This window comes from Trachemys scripta, chromosome 10 (genome assembly GCF_013100865.1).
Source record: "Trachemys scripta elegans isolate TJP31775 chromosome 10, CAS_Tse_1.0, whole genome shotgun sequence".
In the NCBI taxonomy this organism is placed as follows: Eukaryota; Metazoa; Chordata; order Testudines; family Emydidae; genus Trachemys; species Trachemys scripta.
The window spans coordinates 52187990-52199609 of NC_048307.1; the positions used below are offsets into that span (position 1 = coordinate 52187990).

Sequence of the window (11620 nt, forward strand, 5' to 3'; positions counted from 1 at the left end):
TTTGTATCTCGATCATCAAGGGGCCCCACTGGTCGTTTAGCAGGCTTCCTGCTTCTGATGTACTTAAAAAACATTTTGTTATTACCTTTGGAGTTTTTGGCTAGCTGTTCTTCAAACTCCTCTTTGGCTTTTCTTATTACATTCTTGCACTTAATTTGGCAGCGTTTATGCTCCTTTCTATTTGTCTCATTAGGATTTGACTTCCAATTTTTAAAGGAAGTCTTTTTATCTCTCACTGCTTCTTTTACATGGTTGTTAAGCCACGGTGGCTCTCTTTTAGTTCTTTTACTGTGTTTCTTAATTTGGGGTATACATTGAAGTTGGGCCTCTATTATAGTGTCTTTAAAAAGCACCCATGCAGCTTGCAGGGATTTCACTTTAGTCACTGTACCTTTTAACTTCTGATTAACTAACCCCCTCATTTTTGCATAGGTCCCCCTTTTGAAATTAAATGCCACAGTGTTGGGCTGTTGAGATGGTCTTCCCACCACAGGGATGTTGAACGCTATTGTATTATGGTCACTATTTCCAAGCGGCCCTGCTATAGTTACCTCTTGGACCAGCTCCTGCACTCCACTCAGGACTAAATCTAGAGTTGCCTCTCCCCTTGTGGGTTCCCGTACCAGCTGCTCCATGAAGCAGTCATTTAAAGTATCGAGAAATTTTATCTCTGCATTTCGTCCTGAAGTGAAATGTTCCCAGTCAATATGGGGATAATTGAAATCCCTCACTATTATTCAGTTCTTAATTTTGATAGCCTCTCTAATTTCCCTTAGCATTTCATCATCACTATCACCGTCCTGGTCAGGTGGTCGATAATAGATCCCTAATGTTATATTCTTATTAGAGCATGAAATTTCTATCCATAAAGATTCTATGGAACATGCAGATTTGCTTAAGGTTTTTTACTTCATTTGATTGTACATTTTCTTTCACATATAGTGCCACTCCCCCCCCTGCACGACCTGTTCTGTCCTTCCGATATATTTTGTACCCCGGAATGATTGTGTCCCATTGATTGCTCTCAGTCCACCAGGTTTCTGTGATGCCTATTATATCAATATCCTCTTTTTTATGTGAATGTTTATCATCTGATCTGGCCCCTACTTTATCCTCTTCCATCCTCTGCTCCTGACTATAACCTGGAGATTCTCTATCATTAGACTCTCCCCTAAGAGAAGTCTCCGTCTGAGCCACATGCTCCTCTGCAGCAGTCGGCTTTCCCCCATCTCTTAGTTTAAAAACTGCTCTACAACCTTTTTAATGTTTAGTGCCAGCAGTCTGGTTCCACTTTGGTTTAGGTGGAGCCCATCCTTCCTGTATAGGCTCCCCCCATTCCAAAAGTTTCCCCAGTTCCTAATGAATGTAAACCCCTCCTCTCTACACCATCGTCTCATCCACGCATTGAGACTCTGAAGCTCTGCCTGCCTACCTGGCCCTGCGTGTGGAACTGGGAGCATTTCTGAGAATGCCACCATGGGATCTGTGTGTAACTTTGTCAGAACACACTTATTCCCAGTACATCTTATGCCATCACACTATATCAATATTAGCTTCTCCACAGTGTAATCAGAAACATACAGAATTAAAAATTATTATTCTCTTTTCTATGTTAACTCTACACAGAAATATAGCATCAGCCGAATTCTACTCATGTGATTAGGAAGACCTGAATTTATTTTGTTCTTTTTAATAGCTACTATTCAAATACCCATACTCACCAGAAGACGAACTAATAAATAAGATTTAAGTATGTAACAGTAACGGATAAAACTTTACGGGTAAAAAGAAGGTAAATGCAATTAAAAGCCATGCATGGCAATGAATAGTCAACCAAAGAAGTGATATTTAATCTATGTTAAAATTTAAAAAAATAAATAAAGATCCAGAACATAACCATAGGAATTGATATAGTGGATCAGACAGAGGTCTAATTACTCCACTATCCTGTCTCCAACACCACATGCCTCACAGGTACGTGTAAGAAACCCAGAGTAGGCAGATGTAGAGCAATCTGACCCCCATGTTAGGTCTCCTCCTGATCTCTGTTAGAGATTGGCAAAGCCCTGAAAGCATGAGGTTTAATAACCTTTCCACAAAATTAATGACAACTCTGGATAGTCTTATTATTCATATAAATAGAAAAATTAAAAAATAATTGGATACGTTTTTGGCCTCAAGGACTGTGGCAATGAATTCCACCGTTTAGTTGCACATTGTGTGAAAAAGTATTTCCTTCTATCGGTTTTGAATTTCCCACTATTTAAATTTCATTCAGTGTACCCCTTTTCTTGTGTTTTGAAATGGGCAGAGAAGTTCCTGATCTACCCTCCCTATAATGTTTTTGTTTATATTTATGTCCCCTCTTATTCATCTTCTTTCTAAAATAAACAATCCCAATCTTTTCTATCTTGTTTAATATGAGAGTTTTCCCACACCCTTTATCATTCTTAGTGCTCTTCTCTGAATCCCTCTAGTTCTGCAATATCCTTTTTGAAATGGGTGACCACCACTGCACACAGTATTCTAGATAAGGCCACGCCATTGATTTATATAGAGGAATTATAACATTTCACCAACTTTTTCCTCATGCAACCTAATATTTTGTTTACCTTTTTGACCACAGCTGCACGTTGAGCAAAAGTTTTCACAGTGCCATCTACAATGATGCCCAAGTCCCTGTCTTGAATTGATAGTTAATTTAGAACCCTATAAATTGTATGAGTAGTTTAATTTTCTCACTCCAGTGCATTTAGCAGCACTGAATTTCATATGCCATCATGTTGCCTGTTCACCAAGCTTGTTTAAGACTCCGAAGTTCCTCACTGTTCTCTCTGGTCTTGACTAACCTAACTTTTTTGTTATCTTCAAATTTTGCTACCTCACTACTCAATCCCCATTTCCATATAATTTAAATATATATAATAAACACCACAAAATCCAGTAGGAATTTGTGAGGCACTCTGTAGTTAACCTTTTGCAATACTGGAAATGTAATATTTAATTTTCCTTGTTTTCTGTTTCTTAAACAGTACTTGATCCACCGATTAAACAACTTGTTTGGTTGCTTACCTACCCTAAAAAAAAAAACTCATGCTGTTGTAGGAAGAAGAGTTAAGAGAGCAAAAGAAAACTTCAGTTAAGAAAAAAGACTTTATAGGAAAAGATTAATTTGACTGATCTTACAAGGTCTCCATGTTGAAATTCAATAAAAGGCCATGTGTGTGTGTGTTACAGTGAGTTAGCTAAAAATTTTACGATATACCTTAACCTTTGTAATTCAATAGACAAATTTTGCAGCATATGCTGTACATGGAACTATTTTGAAAGAACTCACTTGAATCTATTTCTACCCACTCTCTAGGACTCTTTATATTCCATCTTAGGGCTTGTCTACACAATTTTTCTACCTGTTTATCAGTCTACAAACTGATAGTTAAGTCTGTGCAACTCCTAGTGTGGATGCAGTTATACTAGTAGAAGGTGTGCTTATAATCAGTACAGTTTATTTCTGAAACTATGAAAAATACGCTACACTGAGATAAGCACCTTTAGAGCGATATAACTATATACATACCAGGGGCTTGCACCAATGTAACTATATTCAGTAAGTTTCCCAATTTTATTTTTTTTAATCCTTTGCAGGGCATATTTAAAGTGACCAGGTAGTTAGAACATGGCTTGAACACTCCCTTTTGAGGCTCTCATTGGATAACAGGAAAATTAATCTTCTGGTTTAGTCTCAGGACTTGTCTTCACTACCCGCCTTGATCAGTAGGTAGAAATCGATCTCTCGGGGATCGAATTATTGCGTCTCGTCAGGACGCGAGGATCCCCGAATCGACGTGCGTATTCCACCAGCGCAGGTAGGAGTAAGCGCCGTCAACGGGGGAGCCGCGACAGTCGATTTGCTGCCGTCCTCACAGCGGGGTAAGTCGGCTCAGATACGTCGAATTCAGCTACGCTATTCGCGTAGCTGAATTTGTGTATCTTAAATAGATCTCCCCCAGTGTAGACCTAGCCTCAATCCCACATAATGCATCAGACAAACTACAATCTGAAGTATACTAAAAATCTAGAACTTAAAGAAAAAATATTAACTTTTGATCAAACGGAATAAAAACTCACCTGGTTTAAAGAATAAAGGATCATTTTTAAATATTTTCAGTGAATCAATCACATTTTCAAATTTTTCTTTCAAATAATACTCTTCATGTTCAAATTCCTTTGTTTTCTTGACAGGTTTTAAATTTCGGCCTTTAGCTTCACCATCCTGTTCTGACTTAGCTTTAGGAAAGTCATTTCTTTCCGTGTCTTTATCTTCTTTTTCTTTCAGTTCCTTCTCCTGGTTAGATTTTTTTACATCTTCCATTAGTTTAAGGGCTTTGTTGGCTTTTTCCTTCTGTTCCTTTACTTTTGTAATATCTTTCTCATAGTGACGAATTCCACTTAAATGTGAAACTAACAATCTTGTAGTAATGGTGACCTAGTTTAAAAGAAGAATATTAAGTGCATGCCTGCTTAACGAAAGAAACTATACAAGGTGCACTTTTATTTCTGCAATTTATATATTTGGTATGTTAAGAAATAAATGAAGAAATAAGAATTCTAGCCATTCTTTCTATTGTAAAGTCTGTTAGAAAAACATATTTAAACATTAGTCTGAAAATCCAAAATTTCCAACATTCCTTTTTCCAGCAGCATGTATTGCTTCCTGCCCCTACTTCTTTTAACTTATGTGTGGTGCACCACATACAGAGAGCTGTGTGCACTTGAAGCGTGTAGGTGGATAGGGAAGGTATGGGACAGACATGAAACTCAGACAACTAACCATGGTTACAGAACAAACTGTCCCATTACCTTTTCACCTTCATATTCTTTTTCTGGAAACTCAGGAACATATTTCTGCACTGGAGCATCTAAATCCAATTTTCCTTCTTCCCACAGTTTAGCAACAGCCATCATTGTAAGACACTTGCTAATACTAGCAATTCGCATGATTGTCTCTGGTTTACAGATTACACGGTTCTCTACATCAGCATAACCCAGACCTTTAGGAAGAATAAAAGGTCACAGTTAGGGGGTTTACATATATAGAGAGACTTCTTTGGGATTTTACAATGTTCACAAACTTAAGAAGTTTACCAGAATTCTCCAGAACACTTTGCATCTAAGTAAAACAAAGGCATGAAAGGTGCTATTTTCAAAAGTGCTCAGTGTTGGCCTAATTCTGCTCCCATTGACACCAACAATAGTGATTTCAATGGGAGCAGAGTCAGGCCATTGAAGTGTCTTTTTGAAAATACATCCTACGTTACCCCTTTGAATCACTCTGACCAGTGACAACATAAAACTTAAGACTAATGCAGCTTAGTGAAAAATTAAAATTATATCCTAAGGGCAGACAAGCATGTCTCTCTCACCAGCAGAAGTTGAGCCAATAAAAGATATTACCTCACCCACCTGGTTTCTCCAATATCCTGGGACCCATACTGTTAAAACTATACTGCATACATCCTTAAGGGCAAACATTCAATGGAAAAAACTCTCAAAAACCATAACCTAGACTGTCAATCAAGTTAAGTGCCCCACATTCATAAATCCATATTTTAATTCTTTGAAAGAGCTACTGTGAATTACTCTTTTCAAAAATACAATGTAACTTCTTTACAGAGAAAGTAAGATCATTTAAAAACAGGAAATTTACACATAAGCTTTATTAATTGAGTTAAATGCTGTAAGGTTAACTACACAGTGGTTTAATAAATTATTTTTAACCTCTTCAGATATAGACTTAAAGAGGGCTTAGATCAGAAATGAAGAAAAATTCAGTAGTCTCCATCCAGTATATTTGTTACACATCTTAGAACCGCTGCATAGTAGTGTGCAATATCACAGCAACAAGTTCAGTAGTGGGCTCACCAGAGTGTTATATTTCAATCTGCGCTACATTGGTTAAATTGTATATGGAATGTTGCAGTGCACTATTGGTTTATTTCTAATCTAAGATACAGCACACTGGCAAAGGCCAGTTTTTATTAGCCATACGTGTCTATGTATATAAGTGGAACACAGTCCCCTAACATGCTGCAGTCTAGTGATTAGATTCTCATAGAGCAGTAAAACTTGCCAAAATACAATGAAAGGGAGAAATCAGATTGACCAGTCTATATTGCCCAAGTCTTCTCCTCTAAAGGAAGCTAAAACCCAGATGCCTATGTTGTGCTACTGAGAGTAGCTGGTGCACTTCTCCCCATTCAACTGTCTGCAAAAGTAGCACATCCAAGTCTCAAATCACTATGATCAGATTGGCAAGAAATTGGGCAGAATTTTTACAGAAGACACAGATTTTGTTATTTTTCATGTTTTTCCCTTCAATCTCATGACTTTATTTTAAGATAATGGTGCTCTACTCGGCCCTCTGGATGAAGGTGTGGGAAGAATCTACCACAACCTGCACCCCTTTATGATACTTTTGTTTATTATTTGTATTACCACAGTGCCTAGGAACACCAATCATGGAGCAGGACTCAGCTGTGGTAGGCACTGAGAGTTCTACCCTATCCAATATCTTTCCATTGGATCTTGGAGGAAGATTCTGCTGAAGCAGCAGAGAAGCATGAACTCCTCTTTCTAGGGTCTCTCTGGCACTGGCAGTTTCTCTTAACAACACTGCTGCAAAACCCCTGAATTGAAAAGCATAATCTGAGGAATTTTTTTTTGTGGCATAATTTTCACATGCCACATTTAAAAACCCCCACCAAAAACACATTCCTGTGGCAACAAAAGGTACATGAAAAATGGAAATCAGCTTTTTGAAGGAATACCTGAAGATTCTGCCACAAACATGCTTACAATGGAAAGTCTGTTACAACCTTGCTAATGAGCCTTTCCGGGACCCTATAATTGTTCTTTAGCAAAGTACATTACTGTTTGTTTCTGTTATCTTAGTTGCCTGAAACAAACACCAAAATGTTTTTGGAAAGATAAGTAAGTAGGGTCAATCAAGATCAATAAATAAGTCCTCATTGGAGTTCTGTTCAGACCTATCTAGACCTGTCTTTCCAGGGCAATCTATATAACCTGCAAAATAATTTATGACTATTGAAAGGATTATAGCTGTCAAATCTCAACATGTTCCCAAAGGGAGTCTAAACACCAGCCCACTAGTATATGAAATATCACTGAATTGGAATCACTCAAGTTTATTCTGACCATTATGTAGATTCTCAGAGAAAGATTATGTCTAGTATAGAATAGTAAAAGAACAGTTGTTTCTCAAGCAAAGCCAAACATAATCAATTTAATATCTGTAGATATCAATTATTTTATTTTCACCAGCAGCTGCATAAATATGATGTACAGTTCTGTCTGAAAGAGTACCATATAATACGTAGCAGTGAAGGAGAACTTTAAAGGGGGGGCTGTATGGCAGAATGATTGTGCACAGCAGGTATTTACTTAGATGTAGATCAGGAGAGGGCACAAGGAAATATTCTCTTTTTTAATTACAATATCCACCCTCTTCCATGAGTCTCCCATATTGCTTACTGGGGGAAAAGTTCTGTAAAATGTTTGCAGAAAGAGTTTGGGAAAGACTCTATTAAGCAAACTTAATTTAAGCCACGTTCAGCCAAACTCAACAGGGTGAGTGTCAAGCTAAGTGTGGATTGCTAGTTATCATTTATTACAACTAAAATCACTTAGCATGACTGACAACAGCAAATTTCCTCATAATTAGTTACAATGCAAGTTAGACCTATGCAAGCAAGATTAAAGTACATTACCTCCCTTTCGTAAGTCTCTCATTAAAGTCAGGCATTTCGAGCCAGTGTATAGTCAAGACCTTCTTAAGCCTCATATTGAGGCATTTCTTTTGACACCACTCACCTCTTAGGAATTACCTTATCCAATTTTAGGTCACCATTCAACTGTGCACATACTGTAATGCCTTCAGAGCGTGAAACTTGTTCCCCTCCCAGTAGTGGTCTTGGCCTTTTCCTCTACACTTGTCAACATGCCTTATAAACAATCCCCCAAAAGGGTGCTTCAATTACAACCACTACTATCTTCTACAGCAGTGTTTCCCAAACTTGGGACGCCGCTTGTGTAGGGAAAGCCCCTGGCGGGCTGGGCCGGTTTGTTTACCTGCCGCATCCACAAGTTTGGCCGATCGCGGCTCCCACTGACTGTGGTTCGCTGCTCCAGGCCAATGGGAGTTGCTGGAAGCGGCAGCCAGTACGTTCCTCGGCCCGCGCCGCTTCCAGCTGCTCCCATTGTCCTGGAGCAGCGAATCGCGGCCACGGGGAGCTGCAATTGGCCGGACCTGCGAACATGGCAGGTAAACAAACCGGCCCGGCCTGACAGGGGCTTTCCCTACACAAGTGGCGTCCCAAGTTTGGGAAACACTGTTCCACAGAGATACTTTATTCTTCTCCTTACTTCGACCCTCCCCCATTTTATAGATTTTAAGGCCACAGGGACTATTATTATTTCTTGTCGTCTGTAGTTTTTTAGGGCAGATTTTATAATACAGGCAGTCCTCAGACTTATGACAATTGGTTTCTGAGAATCGCATCGTAAGTCGAAAACATCGTAACTCGAATCCCATAGGAACACTGTGGGATCGAGAGTCGTAAAGTCGGAACCAACAACATAAAGTCGGAACAGGACATCAATTGACAAATGTCGTAAGTGCCATTCCATCGTAACTCTAACGTCATAAAGTCGTGGACTGCCTGTACTTTTAAGATTGTGAAGTTAATGGACAGCACCTGGCACAAACTGAAGAACAATTACTACTTCAGATTTGTAACCCGAATTAAATGTTAATTTTAAAGAACATGCAGCACTGAGTTTCTGTATACCAACCTTCTGACCATACTTCCTTTCCATCTACAGAAACTCCAATTACTATGCCTGGGGCTCCCACTTCATCCTGTCACAAAAATACTCCAGTCATTAAAAGGCTCTGCTCCTTCAGAATTCAAACATACATTCTGCTTTTATGGGATTTAGGATAAGCAGTGTTCCCAGAAAGTACATGATTATTGAAATTATTTTGTTTAAATACCAATTGGGCTGAATTTGTACAAATCCCCTTTGAAAAGCTGCAGATATCTGTTGTGGTGCTGGACAGCTACAATGAGAGTCCAATGAGCTTAAAGATTAATTAATACTAACTACACCAACTGCAGACAAGGAACATAAAATCTTCCAAATAAGATGCAATATATGAGTGATATCACATGACAGTCAACACAGATCATTTTAGTGAGTCTGGGATGTTCTGATTTAAATTATACCCTGAAGCTTCAGTTCCAAATTTGCAGAACATCATGACATTCTATTTATATAGTTCACATGGCTCTGTGCTCTCCTCCAGTCCTTCAAATAGTCCTGAGTTCCCATTACTCACTACTAAAAATACTTCTACCACTAGTTTATGCTGGGCCTGCACTGGTTTAATGAGCCCCTTTAAGGGCAGCCCTTCCTGACAGTAAATATATTCAGTAACTGAAACGCACTTTCAGACCCTTCTGACAGTTCTTACATACAAGCAATGATGACATTAAGTGATTTACTGTGAAATCCTGATGTGAACAGACCAAACACCACCACAAGCAGCACAGAAGTAAAGTATAGATACATTCCCTGGGCTGCGGAGATATTGCACTAGTCAGGGACCAGACTCCTAAGAGTGCGCTGGGTGTATAGGGTTGTTCCTCTCTCCTCCCCAGTAACCTAAACACTAGTGATTAGGCTACACAGAGGAAGTTTTTGAAAGTGCTCAGACACACACATAGGGAAGTAGTTTCAGGGACACGTTCAACTTCAAAACCACATTTGTCTCAAACATCTTCCCTCTGCAAGTGACACCTGAATTCCCACCAGATGAGTAATGTCAACCGGCGCCCGTCTCGCTCTGTTTGCGCACCAAAGCCCTGCAGGAATCATAGAACATTAAGGTTGGAAGGGACCTCAGGAGGTCATCTAGTCCAACCCCCTGCTCAAAGCAGGACCAATCTCCAGACAGATTTTTACCCCAGTTTCCTAAATGGCCCCCACAAGCATTGAACTCACAACCCTGGGTTTAGCAGGCCAATGCTCAAACCACTGAGCTATCCCTCCACGAGGAGCAGATTTCTTATGATTTCTTTTTGCGCAGCGCCTAGCATCAGGCCAGGGGCTGGGTGCGTGCGGCAGTGCCAGCAGGCCTTGGAGATGGAGGTGGGGGGAGGGACGAAGGGCAGCAGCAAGAAGCGATTTTAAGACAAACACGTGCAGCTGTGGGCTGGGAAACACGGGGCCCGCGGCGGCTCCTCCTCTCCTCCCTCCCCCACAGCCAAGGGTGCCGGGTGCCAGGCCCGCCCCTCCCCCACAGGGGGACCCAGGCCGCGGCACCTTAATCCTCTGCAGCAGGTCTCTGCTGCTCTCGATGGCCCGGGCGAAGCCCCCGGGGGGCGGCGGCTTCACCTCTCCCGCCGCCGCGCACCGCGGGGCCCCCTCCTGCTCGCAGCCGGCCGCCACCTTAACCCCCAGCGCGAGACCCAGACCGACCCCCCAGGCCCAGGCGCCGGCTCCCCGGGGTGGGCACGGGCCGCTCCCCAGGCGCTGCAGCCGCTGCTGCCCCCAGCCCCGCACGGGGCCCGAGACTCGGCGCAAAGCCCGCGCCAAGCAGTGCATCGCTTCAGCCTGGCCGCCGCCAGGCAGGAGCAGCTGCTCCCGAGAGCTCGGCCGGCCAAGCCCCGAGCACATCGAGTGGGGGTGGAGACACTTGGCTTCTAACCTTGTGCCCATCCCCCCTCGCTTCACTTGCCCCCTTCCTTCCCTTCTCCTCCTGCCTGGGCGTTCTCACCTCCACAGCCTGGGGGCGGGGCCGGGGCCGGGGGCCGGGGCCGCGGGGGTGGGCAGGGGCACTCTAGAACTGGGCTCTCTAACTTTCCACACTGCTGGCCCCTCTGCCCTTTCCGGAGTCTGGTTTGTCTGGTTTCACCTCACTTAAAAACCACTTGCTTACAAAATCCAGCGTAAAAATACAGAAGTGTCCCAGCCCACTAGTACTGAAAAATCCCTCACTTTCTCATGTTTACCATACAAAATAAATAGACTGAAATAGATCATACTTACATTTCAGGGTGATACTTGAGCCTGGGAGCCTTGTCTGAAGCCCGAGCCCCGCCACCGGGGCTGGGGTTGCCAAGCATCCGTTTTTTTACCAGGACGCAAGGTTGAAAAGGGACCCTGTGGCTCCAGCCAGCACCACTGACCAGGCCACTAAAAGTCTGGTTGGCGGTGCAGCACGGCAGAGGCAGGATCCCTGCCTGGCCAGCAGGACCAGCTCCAGGATTTTTGCTGCCCTAAGTGGCAGGAAAAATTTAAAAAAAGCCGTGATCGCAATTGCGATCAGTGGCACTCCAGCAGCAGCTCCACCGCACCGCTTTCTTCTTCAGCGGGAATTCACGGCAGGTGCTTCCCTCCAAGAGGGACCCACTGCTGAATTGCTGCCGAACAGCCTGATGTGCCGCCCCTTCCCCTTGGCCGCCCCAAGCATCTGCTTGCTGGGCTGGTGCCTGGAGCCAGCCCTGCTGGCCAGGCTCCACGCGGCTCCTGAAGCGGC

General features: G+C 42.4%; 1 protein-coding gene across 3 annotated transcripts in view; it reads right to left on the reverse strand.

The window, feature by feature from the left end:
• Positions 1-10774, reverse strand: part of LACTB (lactamase beta) — a 36540-nt gene extending 25766 nt beyond the window's left edge. For 2 of the 3 annotated variants that reach the window (XM_034783227.1, XM_034783228.1), the window contains exons 1-4: positions 10405-10774; positions 8872-8938; positions 4861-5051; positions 4129-4486 (exon numbers count right to left, since the gene is read on the reverse strand). In XM_034783227.1, the coding sequence (XP_034639118.1) occupies positions 4129-4486; positions 4861-5051; positions 8872-8938; positions 10405-10758 (970 nt within the window). In that variant the 5' untranslated portion in view covers positions 10759-10774. Of the gene's footprint in view, positions 1-4128; positions 4487-4860; positions 5052-8871; positions 8939-9879; positions 10055-10404 lie in introns of those variants that run through there. The other variant, XM_034783230.1, reaches the window with a different exon arrangement.
• Between the last annotated feature and the right edge of the window lie 846 nt (positions 10775-11620).